We start from the raw sequence: 19,889 nt of genomic DNA on the forward strand, positions 1-19,889 counted from the left end.
ATAGTATACTACTTGCTAAGAGTTTCACAGGCACAGAGGATTGTACAGGTAGGTCCCTGGGTCATTGGAAGTGATCCCTGCATGCTGTGGTACCCAGACAGGTAACTATTCAGATCCTCTGGCCCCACACTGCTTACTCCCCATCCTATCCACCTCTCTCTGTCTGTGCAGGGCTAATTTCTTAGCTTCCACTAAGACTTGGGGTTGTATAAAAAAAAGTTACAACAGTTCTAAACCAAAGAATGCTTAAATAGGGACTTAGAGAACTCATCTGTTCAAAGCTTAAAAGAATTTTAACTGAAATCAGATCAGCAGCAAAGCATACAAATATTGTTGTTTTTTTTTAAACTGGGAATCTGGAAATGGTCTCATTATCTAGAAGGTCAAGTTTCTGTGGCTGAACTACAAGGTCTTACCCAGGTGCCACAAGAGGGCACCATCTGACCATAAGACATCAAAACACACAAGAGGGTAGCAAAGAGGAACTACAAAAACAGCCCCACACTTGCACATCTTTAAGGTCAACCTAAAGCCTAGTGGTGGTGTTCTTCATTTAACAATACAGAACTCTAATTTAGCAAAGGTACATTTCCAGACCGGTGGGGATTCAACAGTAACCTAACTCTGTAAAAATTACATGTTCACAAATGCCAGGCTTGTCAATGACAGGGAGCTGTTTCCATCAAAAAGCCAAAAACTGTACTTGTTGGTGTGGAAAATCCAGTGGCGTTCTTTGATACCACTTGTTATGTCAACTATGATATAGAGCGTTAATTAGTCACTACTCCTAAGTAGTTAACTAGAAATTTGTAAAATTACTAGAAAACTCCAAAAATATTTTCTTTACATATAGAATAAAAACCCTTCAGTTCATAAGCAGGACTTCTCATATCAGACCTAACTGGAAACAGATGCAAATGTGACAGGTTTTAACAACTAAACAGAATGTTATTTTTAGAAAGAAACTTACACTTAGAAGATAAAGTGGGATTGGCTTCCCACTACTTACTACCCAGGTTCTTTATCTACTCCAAGAACAAAAGGAACTAGTGAAGATGAAACATAGTGATGGTTGTTAATGGTTGCTATTTAAGTACAATTTAAAAAAACAAACTTACCTTTCACACTTTTCATTCGAAAATAGAACAATGTAAGAAAGAAGGGAGAGGCAGATGCAGCTATGAAACTGAATATGACCCAATTTAATGGCTGTACTTGAGGGAGGTGATGCACCACCAGCACTAAGGAGGGTTTTATTCATGTTCCCATCCTCAGAGGCTACTGCTGCTTCTGTCACCAATTACTAGTGAGGGCCCTGCGGCATACTGCATCCAAACCCCGCAGTCACTGCACGGATGCAGGAATATGAGTCTCTGCAGATTGCAAATTTATTTATGAGAAGTCATTTAAAAGGATACAACAGTCTGTGAAATACAAGGAAACAACCAATTTTCTCCAATTCTGTAGAACTCAGCAGTTAAGTTAATTTAAAGGTATGGTTTCTCAAACTCTCTGGACAGTATACTTTCCTTGTAGGAGAGGGAAAACAAAAGAAAAAATCATGAAACAGGTAAGCCAGAATTAAAAATTGAACATCCAGTGGCAAATTTATCTGTTTCTAAAAAGCAGAGAAGTCAGACTAGAATCAAATATAAAAACTTGTTTTCTAGTGGAGATATTCCTCCAAAATAATCTTACAGGTATTAGGACAGCACATGGAGTGGCTCTAGACCTACCCCGGCACATATTGCCTGCATAAGGTATCTTTCCCTCATTTGCCAAGTTGATGACCATGCCAAATGATCTGTAGAATAAGGAGAAGCGATCTGTCCAGAGAGATCCGCCCAGAACTCTAGCTATCACAATACTTCAGAGCTGGTAAACATTTTTCAATTTGGGTTATGTCAGTTCAATTTTCTCTCTCAGTTTTGGTTGTACAGCCTCTTCTTTTTGAACCAATTATTTAGTTTCCATTTACTAGATTAAGTTTTAAAGAACCAAATGAGCTGAAACTGAGATTTAAGCAAACCAGATCAAAAGACTCTGGGCGCAAGGTAGGAGTTTACTAAGAGTCTCTGCTCGGTCCTATGGCCTTGATAGCATATTCCTGGGGTAGATATATTTAGTGGGCTTTCCCTCATTTTTGGGGGGTGGGGGTGGGGATGGGGGTGGGGTTTGAGAAGATAAAAGAGAATTTTACTTACATACAGACTCTGACACAATTGGGCAACAGAGAGACTCTATCTAGCACAGGCCTCAAACAAAGCTTGGTATAAAAATGTGTGCCCAAGAAACATGGGAGAGAAAAATAAGGTTAGGATTGGTTACCCTCGAGGTATAATGTTATCTTAAAAAAAAAAAAAGGGTTTTTGAGTGAGAGACTCAAAGTTTATAACTTCCTGTTCTACACTATATGGAAGTCATTAACATTTATGCACACCTATTTTTTGTTCAATCTCTGCTCTGAAATCAATTTTCAGACAGGCTTCTCACAGATTCCATTTAAGAATTAACTTATTCTTGGGCTTCCCTGGTGGTGCAGTGGTTAAGAATCCACCTGCCAATGCAGGGGACACGGGTTCCAGCCCTGGTCCAGGAAGATCCCACATGTCGTGGAGCAACGAAGCCTGTGCGCCACAACTACTGAGCCTGTGCTCTAGAGCCCGCGAACCACAACTACTGAACCCCGCATGCCTAGAGCCTGGGGTCCGCAACAGGAGAAGCCACCACAATGAGAAGCCCACACACCGAAACGAAGAGTAGCCCCTGCTCCCTGCAACTAGAGAAAGCCCGCACACAGCAACGAAGACCCAACACAGCCAAAAATAATAAATAAATAGAAATAAATAAATGTATTTAAAAAAAATAATTAACTTATTCTTGTTGGGAGGGTGGGGGGGAGCCTACCAACTATTTGTTTATAGACTCTTTTAGGAGTAGGACTATGGAAACCATCAATAAAGATTAATAACAACCATTCCTGAGTTTATTTTAAACTGCATAATTCATTTAAGAGAAGGGCTCTAGATACTCATCTAAAATAATGAGCAGGGGCGCCAAGTGGTAAAACTGAGAAATTGTCTCCTTGCCTACTGCAGCTCTGACAAGAAGAATGAAATTGTACAAAGATCCCCTTTTGGTATTTAAACATTTAGATACATCAATATTTCTCTAACACACATATAGAAACTTATATTTACTAACAGGTTCTTATCTACTCACAAAAGAAAGTTTTAAAGAATGAAAAACCGAACTCATAACACAACAAAAGACGAAAGATGCTGGAAGTTTGGCATTATATTCCAAGACAGCTGAAATAGGAAATAATCCAACTAAAGGTGTAGAAACTGACTAAATTAAAGAATACTGGCAATAAATTCAAAAGAATTATCTGCATATTTACTAAGGCAAAGTGATGTCTACAATAGTGATTTTTTTAGGCAGTTGCAAGATGTGTTTTACTAAATAGATGCAGCTTGTTAGTAGTTGGCGTATCAGGTATATATATACAAAGGACTCCTGATTAAGTTTTTTAAGGTTTAATTATTTTAGTGAGTTAAGGTTTCTTTTCCTTGCAATGTTGATCATACTATTAATCCTCTTAGCTATCCTGTCTTTGCTGATGATGCAAATAAACCTTGGTCCAAGCCTCCAAAAATACTTCAGTGAAAAATAATCAGGTGTAGAGATTTGAAGCAAGTAGCTTAAATAAAAATAAAATGCTCTTTCTTCCACAGTGGATGAAAAACAGTATGTGCTGACAGGAAAGAAAAGGAATTAGGCCAACAGCATGGCAATCAAAGATGATTTGGATTTGTAACATTTGAAGAGACCTGGAATATCTTACCGCCCAACACGCCACCTCAAGCCAACCCCGCACCTCCGTTTGACACTCACAGAAAGGGTCTAACAAAAGATCTTCAGAGACCTATACTGACTGATCAATGATCATCTCATTATACAATCACACCCCCTTACCTCAGCCTGCGTTTCCTTGAACGAGAGACAGACCGACTTCTGGACCGAGACTTCGAAAACGAACGAGAACGAGATCTTGATGCAGATCTTGATCGAGAAGAGCGAGATCCAGACTTAGATTTGTTTGTTTTTGACATCTCTAAAGAGAGGGTCGCTTTTCAATTACACCTAATGTAAAAAAACAGAATCAAACAAATGAGTGAGCCCCTTTGCAAATGAGTGAGTCCCTTGAACTTCTATGGACACTTAGAAACAAACAAAAAAGATGAAATGACTGCTAAAACCAAACCAAACAAAACATTCTTTGCCCTTTTACCAAGGGGGATTTCTAAGCGGTACAATTCCCAACGTACCAACCCACAGCAGCAAATGGAAAACCTGACCTGTAACTCTAACTGGGGGACACCATGAAACACAGACAAAAATGAGGAGAGCTATTGATAACCTGGGGCACATAGTCTTTTCTCAATAAGCAGACAAGTTTTGCAAACTAAGTTAACTGTTAATAAAAGTACTGAGATGACCTGACAGGCTTCCCAGTCCTCACAGAAGAAACTCTATGCAATGACATCTTGGTTATAGAGTTTGTGGCACATCTTACCATTTCCCTACTTCCTGGACCCTGAATCCATGAGGCATACCCTTAATATTTACTTCAAAGGAAAAGGTTTAAAGTGTGAGAGATTCTGTAATCTCCTTTACACCTAAAATTATGTATTACACCTATAATTATAATCATACATCTGCTCATTACATCTATAGTTATATCTTTCCATTTTGTATTTTTCTAACTTTTATCTTCTTTTTTATCAGTATTACCAAGTACCTATGTATATTATTTATCTTATCAAAGAATTAAAATCTGTTTATTTGTGCTCAAAAAAAAAAGTATAACAGAATATTCTCAAATATTGTAATACCACAACAGGATGTACTACATCCTGTAAAATATAGGATTTTTTTTTTGGCTGCGTTGGGTCTTCATTGCTGCGCACTGGCTTTCTCTAGTTGTGGCGAGCAGGGGCTACTCTTTGTTGCAGTGCGCGGGCTTCTCATTGCGGTGGCTTCTCTTGTTGCGGAGCACGGGCTCTAGGCGTGCGTGCTTCAGTACTTGTGGCTCGCGGGCTCTAGAGAGCAGGCTCAGTAGTTGCGGCGCACGGGCTTAGCAGCTCTGCGGCACGTCGGATCTTCCTGGACCAGGGCTCGAACCCACGTCCCCTTATTGGCAGGCAGATTGTTAACCACTGCGCCACCAGAGAAGTCCCAAAATACAGGATATTAATCCATAAACATAGGACTAAAGTAATGTATAAGGAGAAGAACCTCTACTTTCTTCTAGCCCATCACTAGCTTCAAGAGTCAACCTTCTTTCAGGGTCATTTTCCCATGAAAAAAACAAAATTGTTTTTTCCTTTTTTTTTCAAAGATCAGAAAGCTAGTTAATACCTAAACCAGACCAGAACTCCAGGACTTATCCTATCACACCTCGCTGCCTCACTGCTTAACAAAAGATTCTTTTATGTAATGTTGTGCCTGGCTTGTGAAGGGAAAACAATAATCAATGAACATTTCACCCTCCCCTACCTCTCAGATTTTCTTGTTATTCAGATCCCAACTCAAAAGCGATCTCCCCAGAGGTTTGCCCTGGCCACCCAATCAAAAGCAGCCACGCAGTCATTCTCTAAGGTCTAGTCCAGTACCTTGTTTTCTTCTTCCCAGCACTAAATCCAGTACTTGAAACTTGTTTACTTTGTACTTGTTTACTTTGTTTTTCCTCCTCTACCCAAGTAGGATGTAAGCTCCCACCAGCAGAAATCTCATCTTTCTTATTTACTGTTGTATCCTCAATGCCCAGAACAGCAAACACTTAAACAGTATTTTTATTAACTTATCCTCAAGGAGGGTATTATTACATCCGTTTTTACAGATGCGGATACTGAGACATAAAGAAGGTAAACTAACTTGCCCAAGGGCACGCTGCTTTAAGTGGCAGGGCTGGGATTTGAACCCAGGTGACCTGGCTCTAAACCAGTGCTCTTAACTACCATTATACAGCCTCGCCAGAGCAGTGTCTGGCACCCAGAAGGCATGCAGAGACTTGTGGGATGAATAAATGAATTCAAGTCTCCACTCCTGTTGAGTTTAGGATCTGGTAAAGAGGGCAAGACAGAGACAAACTGAAAGGTGGTATCTGTTTATAATTACTATATTCAAGTTTTAGACTTGAATTTTAAGAACTTTTGGAAAGGCAAAGAAATCCAAGAAGCTGCTATAGCTCCAGCTCGTAAGGGAAATAACCATAATCTCAGAGACATAAATTTAGAAGAAGACTGAGAAACTGCTAGGAAGCCAGAGACAAACAGTGATGAGTAAGAGATTGCTAAATGAGGATACCAAAGACCTACAGTCTAGATCCTGCCAAAAGGATCAAACTGTTACATGCTTTAGCAAGGTCAAAGATGTTTCAGTTTGGAACCGATTTTTGGAAGTAGTGTCATTATACAAAGCCAGGGTAGAGGAATAAGTTATTTGGAGATATGAGGTGGAGGTGTAAATAAGCAATTTACAGAAACTGAATATTGAAAATACATTGTTTTTCTGGTTGGCCTTCAGCATATTTGGGGATTCTCTAGGTTCATTCTTGCTAAATGGCTTTTTTCTGTTACAAGTCTAGGGGTATCTTTGCCTAGCAACTTCTCTGTCCAGTCTTCAATTTAGCTTAGGCTAGAAATAAATACCCTTTTAGATCAGTTACACAATGGGTGGACAATATCAGACTTTAAAAGAAAAGGGGAGGGAATTCCCTGGCGGTCCCGTGGTTAGGAGTCCTCACTTTCACTCCTGGGGGCACAAGTTCAATCTCTGGTAGGGAAACTAAGATCCTGCAAGCCTGCGCTGCCCGGCAGGAAAAAGGGGAAAAAAAAAAAGGAGAAGGGGGAACAAGTCAGTAGAAAAGGAAATACTCATTTCAACTCCAAGTCACTGGAAAATTAAGAACCTAATTTTCACGAAAAGGAAGAAAAGGTCGTCATCTAAATACAGATAGAGAGACTTCCCTGGTGGTCCAGTGGCTAAGACTCCGCACTCCCAATGCAGGAGGCCCGGGTTCAATCCCTGGTCAGGGAACTAGATCCCACATGCATGCCGCAACTAAGAGTTCGCATGCCACAACTAAGGAGTCTGCAAGCCACAACTAAGGAGCACATGTGCCACAACTAAGGAGCCCACTGGTAGCAACTAAGACCCGACACAACCAAATGAACAAATAGAAAGAAGGCAAAGTATTTTTTAAAAATACAGACAGTGGGCTTCCCTGGTGGTGCAGTGGTTGAGAGTCCGCCTGCCAATGCAGGGGACACGGGTTCGTGCCCTGGTCCGGGAAGATCCCACATGCCGCGAAGCGGCTAGGCCCGTGAGCCATGGCCGCTGAGCCTGAGCGTCCGGAGCCTGTGCTCCACAACGGGAGAGGCCCGCATACCGAAAAAAAAAAAAATACAGCCAAATGTAACACTTCTACCTATATTAAATTTACTAGAATTGACAGATGTACTCAAGAGTCACAATACTGTGACACACCCTCACTCCTAGAATTTCTGTAATGTGAACTGAAACTAATTTTAAAACATCACTATTCCCTGAGAGTTAAGAGGAATAACTTTGGATGATACAAAACCAGAGCTGGAAATAAATCAATGAATATCTTAACTCATTCAAGAGAACGCCAGAGAGTGGACAAACAATGGTAAATTAAAGCAGACTTGGTCTTTGCCTCCATGGAGCTTACAATCTAGAATTACAGATAGATCATAACCAAGCAAGCAAGCAAAAATGTAATTTCAAATTCTGGTAAGTACTAGGAAGAAGGCAAATAGCGCATAATGTTGGCAAATTTATGAAGTGTGGTAGTGAGTTATTTAGATAGGATGGTCCAGAGGTGGCATTTAAGCTATCACCTGAAGACTATGAAACAGCAAGTCACACAGGAAAGGAAAAGGTCCAAAAGACCAAGAAGTGTCTTCTCCTGATATACATAAATAGATTTCATGTATATAAACATTTTATACAAACATTTTAGTGTAAGGTAGGGACAACCATAACTAAAGCTATCTGATTAAATTACCAAAATTCATTCAAAACAATTCACAGTTCTACTTTGAAGACCTTTAAAACTTCATTGTGTTTACACATAGCTTTTCCCATTTCTAACATTTCTTCCATGTCCATGCTCTAAAAATAGTATGGAAAGTACGACAGACAAATATCACCTTGAAAATCAACTTAGCACGTTTTACATGTTACAAGTATTGGGTTGGCCAAAAAGTTCGTTCTGGTTTTTCTTTAAGAAGTTTGGTTTCTGTTCAGATTAAAATTTCCCCCAAAGGAAGTTTTGTTTCTTCAGCAGTACTTCAGCCTGCTCTTCCTGGACATGCTGTTTCATTCAGAATAAAACAGCGATGTTCCTACACCAGCAATATAAAAGAATCCACTATTGAACAAGTAGTACTCAGCATGTTAGCAGGCAGAAATATAGGATCCAGTTCCTAAACTTCTAGTTAAGGGCTGGTATGATCCAAATACCCTCAACTTTCCAACATCCTTCAGATGACATGGTTTCATATCCACATTATCACCCTGTTTGCCACTGAATCAATTCCAGTTTGTCCTCCTTCGCTGGGATACTCAGAACTAAATGTAATTCACCAAATTTGGCCTATTATAAAACTATTTAGACACTACTAATGCATCCTAAGATTTCTCTTTCTGGCAGCCACACCACATGTTGATTCAGAATGAGATGAGTCACTAGGCCCTCAAATCCTTTCTCATAAACCCTTCTTCAGCTGCAAGATATCCTCCTCCTCCATCTTGTATTTATACTACTGTTGTTCTACCCTCCCCCCTTTTTATTTAAAACCCAAGTGTAGAATTTCAAACAGCCTTCTGAAATGGTTTCAGATATAATTCTGTCACTTGGAGGAAGGGTTCATTTTTAAACTCTTCTGCAGAGCCACGTGAGAGGGTAATTTCCAGACCCACCACCCTTTTTAAAGCCCAAGCCTTCTCCACCAAGCCACTCGTCCTTGCAAGAGCAGATACATTTTAACGTAAAACAAAACAAAGGCCTTAAGGTATATAATTACATGGCTTTTATGTCATTAAAAATACAGATCTTATTTTTCAACTCCAAGCAACAAGAATAATATTGGCAGCGAGGGCCAAAGCAAGCTTCTCTAAATCAAAGACTCTCAAAGATAAGAAAGAATTCAATTACTCCTCTCCCCTTCTCACTCCAGATTGTTAAGTTTCTTCTTAGTGTCCCTAGTGACTATGCCAGCATTGTGCTTGGCACATGGTAGGTGTCTTGCTGAATTCACCAGAAGAAACACTTCGGTAGTTAAATTTAATACTGTTTGCCCCATGTTTGGAACGCTGTGGATAGGTTACATTTGGCAGGAGACTGAGCTCCTAAAACTAAGTAGTGCCAAATACAGCTTCTCAATGGGCTGCCCTGGGGCTCCAACCTTGGCAGCCCTAAATGGTCAAGCTACTGGGTTGGCCAAAAAGTTCGTTCGGATCTTCCGTTAAGATGTGACTGTTGGGTCATATGGTAGTTTTATTTGTAGTTTTTTAAGGAACCTCCATACTGTTCTCCATAGTGGCTGAACCAATTCACATTCCCACCAGCAGTGCAAGAGTGTTCCCTTTTCTCCAGAGTGAAGTAAGTCAGAAAGAAAAAGACAAATACCGTATGCTAACACATATATATGGAATTTAAGAAGAAAAAAAAATGTCATGAAGAACCGAGGGGTAAGACAGGAATAAAGACACAGACCTACTAGAGAATGGACTTAAGGATATGGGGAGGGGGAAGGGTGAGCTGTGACAGGGCGAGAGAGAGTCATGGACATATACACACTAACAAACGTAAGGTAGATAGCTAGTGGGAAGCAGCCGCATGGCACATGGCACAGGGATATCGGCTCTGTGCTTTGTGACCGCCTGGAGGGGTGGGATGGGGAGGGTGGGAGGGAGGGAGACGCAAGAGGGAAGAGATATGGGAACATATGTATATGTATAACTGATTCACTTTGTTATAAAGCAGAAACTAACACACCATTGTAAAGCAATTATACCCCAATAAAGATGTTAAAAAAAAAAGTTAATAAAGAGAGAAATAAAAAAAAGATGTTACTGTTTATTTTCTTTCATAGAAAGAGGACTTACTACTAATCAAGCAAATAAAACTTTAAGGCAAACATACTATAACCTGAAAACAAAACAACATAAAACACACCCACAAAACACACACACACACACACAAAAAACACACCCACAGCCTTCCTAATACATAAAACCAATTCAAAACTAAGTCCTTTAAAGCTCTCTGAACCCATGAAAGGACACAGGAATTGAGTTGGGCCAGGGAACTATTGCATATGGTGAACAGTCTGATCTCCGGATATCTACACCTAACTGTTTTGAATGACTCCACTGCTGTAACTTAATATCTGTACAGGGTTTTGCTGAGCAAACCATTTTTTTTTTCCTTTTCTCATTTCCATTAATATCAAACTTACTATCTCACAGGATATTCAAATTTCTCAAGAATCTTATGCACCTTAAAGAGCATAATCACAGCATTTCTCATGGTTTTAACTCTCACTTCAATATCCACATCATAACCAATTTAAAAACCAAACAAAGTACTAGGCATTCTTTTAAGCACCAACCTCTTTCTCTAGCACCACCTGTTTCCCTGCAGCAATGAAGCATACAGAGTTGCCTCTTTTTAAAAAAAAAAAAAAAGATCTTTATTGGAGTATAATTCCTTCACGATACTGTGTTAGTTTCTGTTGTACACCAAAATGAATCAGCCACATGCATACATATATCCCCATATCCCCTCTCCCCTGAGCCTCCCTCTAACCCTCCCTATCCCACCCCACTAGGTCATCACAAAGCACTGAGCTGATCTCCCTGTGCTATGCTGCTGCTTCCCACTAGCTAACTATTTTACATTCAGTAGTGTATATAAGAGTTGCCTCTATCTTATTTTCTTACATTATTAGAATATATTAACATCATGAAACTTTCATCACTAATTCTTACTCCAAGGACTCATGACTAATTCAAGGAAGAAGGAGTGTTACAAAGGAACAACAGTTATTTTAATCTGTTTAATTTGGGTTACAGGACCCAAATAAGATCTAAGCCTAGAGAATTTCAGGACAGGATCACTAAACACCACCCTCTAAAGGTTAACTAAATGGTGACCTAACTGGGAAGGAAATCTAAAAAAAAGTGTATATATGTATACATATAACTGATTCAGTATGCTGCACAGCAGAAACTAACACAACAGTGTAAAGCACCTATACTCCAATAAAATTTAATTTAAAAAAATAAAAAAAAAAAAAAAAACTAATAGTCAAAACAATGGATAAGAACAATCAACTATGGAAATCTTCCCAAGAAATAGCCTTCCAAAAAAAAATGCAAAAATCTCACCATAAGACTTAGAATCCTTTTAGGCAAGTCCCTAATTTAAGATGTAAAATTCCATAAGATACACTGACATACTGAAATGTATAACATCTATGACATGATTTTATAAACACACAAATTTTAGTAATGAATGAATACTGACGGGGAAAATGAAGCATGGGAATTTGCGTCTTCTTGTAGTTCAGAGGAAAAAAAGGCTATGATTTAATGACTATAACATACATACATACATATATTTATTTATTTAGGCCATACCTCGCAGCTCGTGGGACCTTAGTTCCCTGACCAGGGACTGAATCCGGGCCCTCGGCAGTGAAAGCATGGAGTCCTAACCACTGGACCACCAAAGAATTCCCCGAAACAATTACTTAAAGAAAAAATATCCACCTAGAAGTAGGGGGACCAGAGAGTTCAAATCTAAAAGTTAACATAGGGCTTCCCTGGTGGCGCAGTGGTTGAGAGTCTGCCTGCCGATGCAGGGGACACAGGTTCGTGCCCCGGTCTGGGAGGATCCCACATGCCGCGGAGTGGTTGGGCCCATGAGCCATGGCTGCTGAGCCTGCACGTCTGGAGCCTGTGCTCCGCAACGGGAGAGGCCACAACAGTGAGAGGCCCGCATAACGCAAAAAAAAATAATAATAATGAAAATAAAATAAAATAAAAGTTAACATACAGTGTATATAGTCCAATAAAAGACTACTGCCCTGCTCTGGCTGAGACAGGCTAGGGGTGGGGGTGTGACATTTGTATCTAGCAATTTAAGGTTTCCAGGATATTTGGCTTGACAATGGGGAACAGGACTTTATCAATAAATTGGGACTATCCTGAAAAACCAGGACTCATCATTTCTTCAAGGAGGACAACTCAGCTACCCTGATTTGATGGACTTACTATTTAAGAATGTCTAGCCCGGGTTTCCCTGGTGGTGCAGTGGTTGAGAGTCCACCTGCAGGGGACACGGGTTCGTGCCCCAGTCCGGGAAGATCCCACATGCCACGGAGCGGCTAGGCCCGTGAGCCATGGCCGCTGAGCCTGCGCGTCCGGAGCCTGTGCTCCGCAACGGGAGAGGCCACATCAGTGAGAGGTCCACATACCGCAAAAAAAAAAAAAAAAAAGACATATCTACATAAGCACATGCAGCAAACTATTAATAGTGGTTACCTCTGTGGAGCAGAAAGGAAGACATGAAGAGGAAGGAGAAGGGAAAGACATGAAATGGGGCAGACAGGATAAGAGCATGTGCTTCTTACTTTACATATAAATATTTTCAGCTAGTGAGTTTACAGGTGACTTCCCCCTAACAGTCTTTTACAAAGTTGTTGACATTCATAGCATTAATGGTGTTAATTCTTTTAATGTGGAATCAAACATCTACCTACTTTCTTCTAAGATATTTTAAAAATCTAGCCTAGTAATTTCCACAAGACCCTAAATAAATAAAACTGTACTTTATTCAAAGTCCATTTCAGGAAAACTTTATTACAATGGAATTTTTCCCCTCTTTTATGACTTTAAAGAAGGTTAAGAAAGGCCAGCCTTATAGCCAGCTGGGCTCTATTTTTTTTTTTTTAGTGTTTTTATTACGGAGGCATTGATTCAAACATAGACAAAAGTAGAAAAGACCAGTGTAAGGAACCCAAGTACATCCGTCTTCCAGCTTAAAAAATTATCAGCTCTTTGCAGGCGGGCTCAATTCATGGTCAAAATCCTAATAAGTCTGGGTGGATATAGCCAGTCTCTGCAGCAATTTCCCCATACCTTTTCCATAAAAAAAAATTAGAGAATCCTTCCATTAAAAAATCCAGACGTGCAGGAGTTCCCTGGTGGTCTAGCAGTGAGGATTTGGCACTTTCACTGCGGAGGACTGGGTTCAATCCCTGGTCAGGGAACTGAGATGCCGCAAGCTGAGCGGTGGGGAAAAAAAAAAAAAAATCCAGACATGCAATGAGGGGACCCAAAAGGCTCACCTCTACATGCTTCTCCATGTGTGCTCTGCAAATAAGTCTAAAAGGAGAATCATTTATCAGCAAATAACAATGACTGATTTCAGTTCAAACACATTTAAAGTAAATTCCAAAGTGCAATCTTAAACTACCTCCTAATTACAGGACATGAGTAGTCCAAAATACCATTCCCACTGTGTGTTGTTTCAGCGACTTGTTTTTAGAAGTGTGACTACTTCATAACAACTGAGAAATTATTAAGAGAGGGAAGAAAATACACATTCATAAACTATATTCTGGGGTTAGCAAGCAAAAAAAGCTAAAGCTTCTACCTCTGTGGAGTCCGGAAGCCACTGTGAAAATTCAGAGCTCACTTCAACCGTTTACTTGGCATTTGGGGGATTATCTGACACTGGAATTTGTTTACCAGTGTGCTTTTATCCTAGCCTTACTATCAACTTCCCTGAAAATAACCTTTTTATTAATGACAGCATATATTTTAGTTAACTTATGCTAATAATGGATGTGTTTACAAAACAAATTCTCAATTGTTCTTCCTATTGGTTGTTGTCAGGCTGGAAAGAATTCAGAGGAACCAGCTCCAAAAACTTCACAGAAACAATTCAGCACAGGGACCCCTGTGTTCAAAAACTGGACAGTGAAGGGAAGCCAATAAAGCCCACACCCTCAGAGAAACAGTATTTGGCCTCGGTTCTTGTGTCAAGTAACTACAGCAACAAAAGGCCCAACTCTTGTGTACTGTTTTCACTACGTAAAAAAAACTAACTCATGTTAGTTATCCATTGACACAGATAATTTTTCTAAGTGTTTTCTAAGTGAGTATTAAGAAGCTTCCCTGAGGGTAACCTCTGAAGCATTTATTGGGTTGGCCAAAAAATTCGTTCAGTTAATGAATAAACTTCGATAAAGTTGGTGGTGAAAATGAAGAGTGTACTTAAAACCGAACGAACTTTTTGGCCAATCCAATAGTTTAAAAGTACATCAATTAAGGAATGGCAAGCCTCACATAAAAATACACATGGATAACTTATAATAATAAAAGAGCTTTTTCCCCCTAGGTCAAGAATACTGCCAGTGTGGGAAGTACTGGCCAGATGGATAAGCCAGCTCTTATCCACAAAGGTTCAATTCCAAGTCCTCCAAAAGTCAATCTCTGTCCTTCCTTTGCCAGCCCCGATTTCTCTGGACAGCAAACAGGAGCACTGTGTTATTTGTCTCTTAGAAAATTCGTAATAAACTGCACAGCAAAAACAGGAAAAAATGAGGACTCTTTGCCATCACTTCAAACTTGAGGAAAATAAGTAATTCCTTTCTAACAGTACTGCTACTTATGTTGGATGCTTTGGGCTCCCAAATGCGAAACAGACCTGTTCTGACAGAGTTCTTTTCCAAAAGCCACCAGATACCTGTATTCTGTGGGTGGGCGTGGGGACTGTGGGCTCCTGTCTAACCAGCAGGGTGCCCATCCTACCTCAGAGAGAGTCTTCTTGACTTCCCTCCTTTAGAGCCCAAGCACCAGTCATCAACTAATAAATAACAGATGTCATTCTAGCCTCCTGTTTGGCTGTTGCAAACTGCTTTCTTCCCTCTGTATCAGGACCTCTGATCAGGGCAGAAGTGATCTTCATTGCCACTGGTGAGCAATGAAAAGCTAAAAATAAGTAAATAAATAATGGGCACCTTAAATGAGAGAAATTTACCAAAACTAAACTTATGCTCCTAATAAACGCAAAACCCCTTATTTGAAGGTGTTTTTAACCTCTCTGTGCCTATTTTTCGTCAATAAAATGAGGATTTGGAACAGCTCTACCAATGGCAAAAAAAACTTAAAGCGTTTACACAAACAGAAGGAGATTCCTCATCCTTACTTCAGCCATGTCCTAAAAATGGAATTAAGTGGTGAGGGTTAAACTTTTTTTTTTTTTTTTTGCGGTACGTGGGCCTCTCCCATTGCGGAGCACAGGCTCCGGACGCGCAGACTCAGCAGCCATGGCTCACGGGCCTAGCCGCTCCGCGGCATGTGGGATCTTCCCAGACCGGGGCACGAACCCATGTCCCCTGCATCGGCAGGCGGACTCTCAACCACTGCGCCACCAGGGAAGCCCGAGGGTTAAACTTTTTGCTTTTAGGGCTTCCCTGGTGGCGCAGTGGTTAACAATCTGCCTGCCAATGCAGGGGACACGGGTTCAAGCCCTGGTCTGGGGAAGATCCCACATGCCGGAGCAACTAAGTGCACCACAACTACTAAGCCTGCGCTCTAGAGCCCGCAAACCACAACTACTCAGCCTGCGTGCCACAACTGCCGAAGCCCGCGTGCCTAGAGCCCGTGCTCCACAACAAGAGAAGCCATAGCAATGAGAAGCCTGCGCACAATGAAGAGTAGCCTCTGCTCGCCACAACTAAAGAAAGCCCGTGCACAGCAATGAAGACCTGACACAGCCAAAAATAAATTTATTTTTTAAAAAAATTTTTTTGCTTTTAAAAAAGAATCATCCCTCCACTTCCATCCTATCAATTCTGAAATTTACTGTAGAAGAAATCATTTAAGATTCATAACATATTCTACCGCTTTATAAAAACCAGTGCATCTGCCTGAAAATAGCTGACCAGGGACTTGATTACTTACCTGCTGACTGTACTTAAACTATCACTTGCATGGGGGCAGTTCACCTACACCAAATTCAGGCAGCACCAACCTCACTTGGGAAAAAAGAGTTTCCAGAGCAAGTCAGGGCTCTGCAACAGACTCCGTCAGGCTGAGGGACACTGCCGCTAGCTTCTTTCCATCACACAGCCAGCAAGAGGTCACATTTCCTTCCGGCTCTTCAGAGACTGAATAGTTTCTCTGTCCCAAAGACATGGCAAACTCCACCCCTTCCATCTTTCATTTTTTAAAGGAACAGGACCACTACTTCTCAGTAACTTGGAAAGGCAGGAAAAATTCAGTGAGATAGCTATTTTCCATATTGCACAGAATACAGCATGCCACTAATTATTTCAGGCCTGATTTCCACAAAGGAACAAGAGTTTCATAAATGTTTCTCTTTGTGTTTTGTTTTTTGTAAAAAACACCAGAGAAGATTGAATAATTTAAGATCAAAATGACAAACCTTTGCTGGGAAACCCCTTTATTCATTCTTTCCATCAAACTGCTGTTTCTCCCCCAATCAGAAATAAAAACATATGAAAATCTTAAGATAGCTGGGATATTATGTAATAGTCACAGAAAGCAACATAATTTAATCAATCAATGCTGGAAAATTCTGAAAAATACACACAAGTAATAAACTTAGGTCTCAAGCCACCAGTCTGAAAAAAGCTAGTAAAAGAAAATATATGCAAGCAAATTTACACATCTATCTCTTCTATTATAAGTATACCTCCTAGAAGGTGGTAAACTCAACTTCATCTGCCTGCACCGTGTTTTAAATATATGGTTTATCTAATAGCAAAAGGAAGTGACTTGGAATAAGAAAGGCATTCTGGGGGACTTTAAGGAAGTAACAGTCTTTGTAGATTTCAGTTTATTCATTTGTTAAAGGTGGTTAATACCGAACATACAACTTAACTTCTAAAGTTTCAGGGGACTTCCCTGGTTGTCCAGTGGCTAAGACTCCACACTCCCAACGCAGGGGGCCTGGGTTCAATCCCTAGTTAGGGAACTAGATCCCACATGCCGCAACTAAAAGTTCACATGCCACAACTAAAAAAAGAAAGATCCCGTGTGCCGCAACGAAGACCTGGCATAGCCAAACAAACAAAGTTTCAGCTTAGTAGACTGGGCTTCATAAACATAAATAGGACTTCGCACCAAGCGCTGGTTACTGGAAAGGTAAATACACAATCATTTCACAATTTTTTAAATAGTTTTGCTTTCTCATTAAAGCAGGTTTCACAATCTCTGTACTTTACTTTGGTAAGATTATTGTTGAGTATACTCTCGCAAAAAATATCATGGCCCAACAAGTACCGAGAGCATGTTTCTGTTCATTCTATCAGATTTTAATGAATACTTACTCCATGCTAAGTACTCTGCTGGATGCAGAAAACAAGAAAATCCTGTTGTAATTATAGGTAGAAAATATCTTTTCAGGCTCATAATGTGACTTGGGAAGTTTTCTTTTGCTTGTACTAAAGTCAGAAAGGAGGTCACTAATTTTGAAATCTTTTCCAAGTCATATTCCCCCCCTGAATTGAAGTTTTATGTGTTAAAAATAGGGCTTACAAAAAAAAAAAATAGGGCTTACACTTTAGTTAATAATAGTGTATCAATACTGGTTCATTAATTGTGACAAATGTACCATTCTAATGTAAGATGTTAATAATAGAAGAAATTGGGCATAGGGAATATAGGGACTGTTACAGGTTAAACTGTGTCTCCCTAACCCTAAAATGTATATACTGAAGTCCTAACACCAAGCACCTCAGAAAGTGACCTCATTTGGAGACAGGGTCTTTACAGATATGACTGGTATCCTTATAAAAGGGGAAATCTGGACACAGAGATATGTGGCGAGAAGACGATATGAAGAGAAATAGAAGACAGCCATCTAATACAAGCCGACGAGCGAGACCTTGGAAGAGACCCTTCCCTCACAGGTCTCAGAAGGAACCAATCCTGCCAACCTCTTTTTTATATATATATAAATTTTTTTTTTTTGGTTGCATTGGGTCTTCGTTGCTGTGCGCACGCTTCCTCTAGTTGTGGCGAGCGGGGGCTACTCTTAGTTGCAATGCACGGGTTTCTCACTGCAGTGGCTTCTCTTGTTGCAGAGCACAGGCTCTAGGCGCACGGGCTTCAGTAGTTGTGGCACATGGGCTCAGTAGTTGTGGCTCGCAAGCTCTAGAGCACAGGCTTGGCAGTTGTGGCGCACGGACTTAGTTGCTCCGCGACATGTGGGATCTTCCCAGGCCAGGGCTCAAACCCGTGTCCCCTGCATTGGCAGGCAGATTCTTAACCACTGCGCCACCAGGGAAGCCCCTGCCAACCTCTTGATTTTTGTACTTCTAGCCTTCAGATCTGTGGGGTGATAAACTGCTGTTGCTTAAGCCGCCCAGTCTGTCATACTTTGTTATGGCAGCCCTAGCAAACTAATACAGGAATTCTGTACAATCCTTGCAATTTTCTGTAAATCTTATTCTCAAACAAAAAGTTTATTAAACAAAAAAAAAAAGACGAGGTAATGGTGCCCACATCTCACAATTATGAGAAGACCAAAGTAGATAGATAATTGGGAAATCCCTGCTCAGCGGAAAGAGAATCCATAATCCCAATACACAGTAAGCAAACAGCTAGGACTAGAATCCAGGTTTCATTTAGTGTTTTCCATAATATAATGTTATTTCAAGATGGGCATATAAAAGTGGGTGTAAGTGAGGGAATATGCTGAAGCAAATTATCATTCTGAAATGCCCTGTCCCAAAGGAAGAGAACCTTAGAGAGTCACTTTATAATACTGGGCTAGGTTCTGCAGTGAGTAGTGGCTTGGCACCAAAAAAATAACTGGGTTCAAATCTTGGCTCCTCCACCCATTAGCTGGACAAGATACTTACTCTCTCAATCTTCCAAACATGACCTACACCTCATAAGACCGCCACAGGAATTAAAAAGTGTACGTAAACTGCCTGCCATTCAACATGTGACTTCACACCTTAAGCTATGTTTAGCTACAACCCTAGAGTGGTGAGAGGGAGATATTTAGGAACTTCTCTGAGAGCAAACAGATTTCACCACTGATTCTATTTTCCTGCTATTAGTAAGCAATCAGATAGCTTCCTACACAGAACAATAATGTGTTTTATAACTTTATTAGCTAAACTGGCATGTGTTGCACTGAAGAGGTGCAGAAAAGCAAAAAAGGTCAAATTCTAGGGTCCTGACCTTTGTAGAATAAATCCCTTTGCTGCTGGATGGTAGCAGGGAAAAATCAACAGCAAACTGAGGGGCCTTTCATTTAGAACTTACTCATCTAATATTCCCAATGTAGGCGACTTGTGGTATTTTCTCCTGAGAATTTGCTCAATGGGTGTCTATTAGGCTCAGGATCATCTATGCAATTAACCTTTCATCATTAGAGAAATAGAATGAACAGCACAGACAGCAACTTAAATAATCTTCGATTCACCCCAGAGGCTCCTCTCCTATATCCCTAGGGTAGGCTGACGGCAATTTTAGTTACTGTTTTAAATGTGTTACCATTGGGGAATATATCCTTCCCATTTTTTAGAGGAACTCTCAGCTTTCCTGACTTAATAAAGATACTACAGGCTATGTTAACTAATCACCTATGGCTTCCTTCCAGCTCTCATTATGATAAACCTTTTTAAAAACTAAGTTTAACAGCCAATCATCACACAACTATTTTTTTAATTAAGTTATTATTACTAAGACCTTGGGCTGAACCAGTGGTATATATTGCAATCACCTACAGAGCTTTTTAA

The 19,889-nt window shown here is 40.3% G+C and overlaps 1 protein-coding gene across 5 annotated transcripts in view; it reads right to left on the reverse strand.

Annotated features, from left to right (window-relative positions):
- The window catches only part of THRAP3 (thyroid hormone receptor associated protein 3), a 70,660-nt gene that overhangs the window by 16,056 nt on the left and 34,715 nt on the right, over positions 1-19,889 (reverse strand). For all 5 annotated transcript variants that reach the window (XM_033422134.2, XM_004266456.4, XM_049697764.1 and 2 more), the window contains one exon: positions 3,979-4,146. In XM_033422134.2, coding sequence (XP_033278025.1) covers positions 3,979-4,115 — 137 coding nt within the window. In that variant the 5' untranslated portion in view covers positions 4,116-4,146. The remainder of the gene's footprint in view (positions 1-3,978; positions 4,147-19,889) is intronic.

This window comes from Orcinus orca, chromosome 1 (genome assembly GCF_937001465.1).
Source record: "Orcinus orca chromosome 1, mOrcOrc1.1, whole genome shotgun sequence".
Lineage (NCBI taxonomy): Eukaryota > Metazoa > Chordata > Mammalia > Artiodactyla > Delphinidae > Orcinus > Orcinus orca.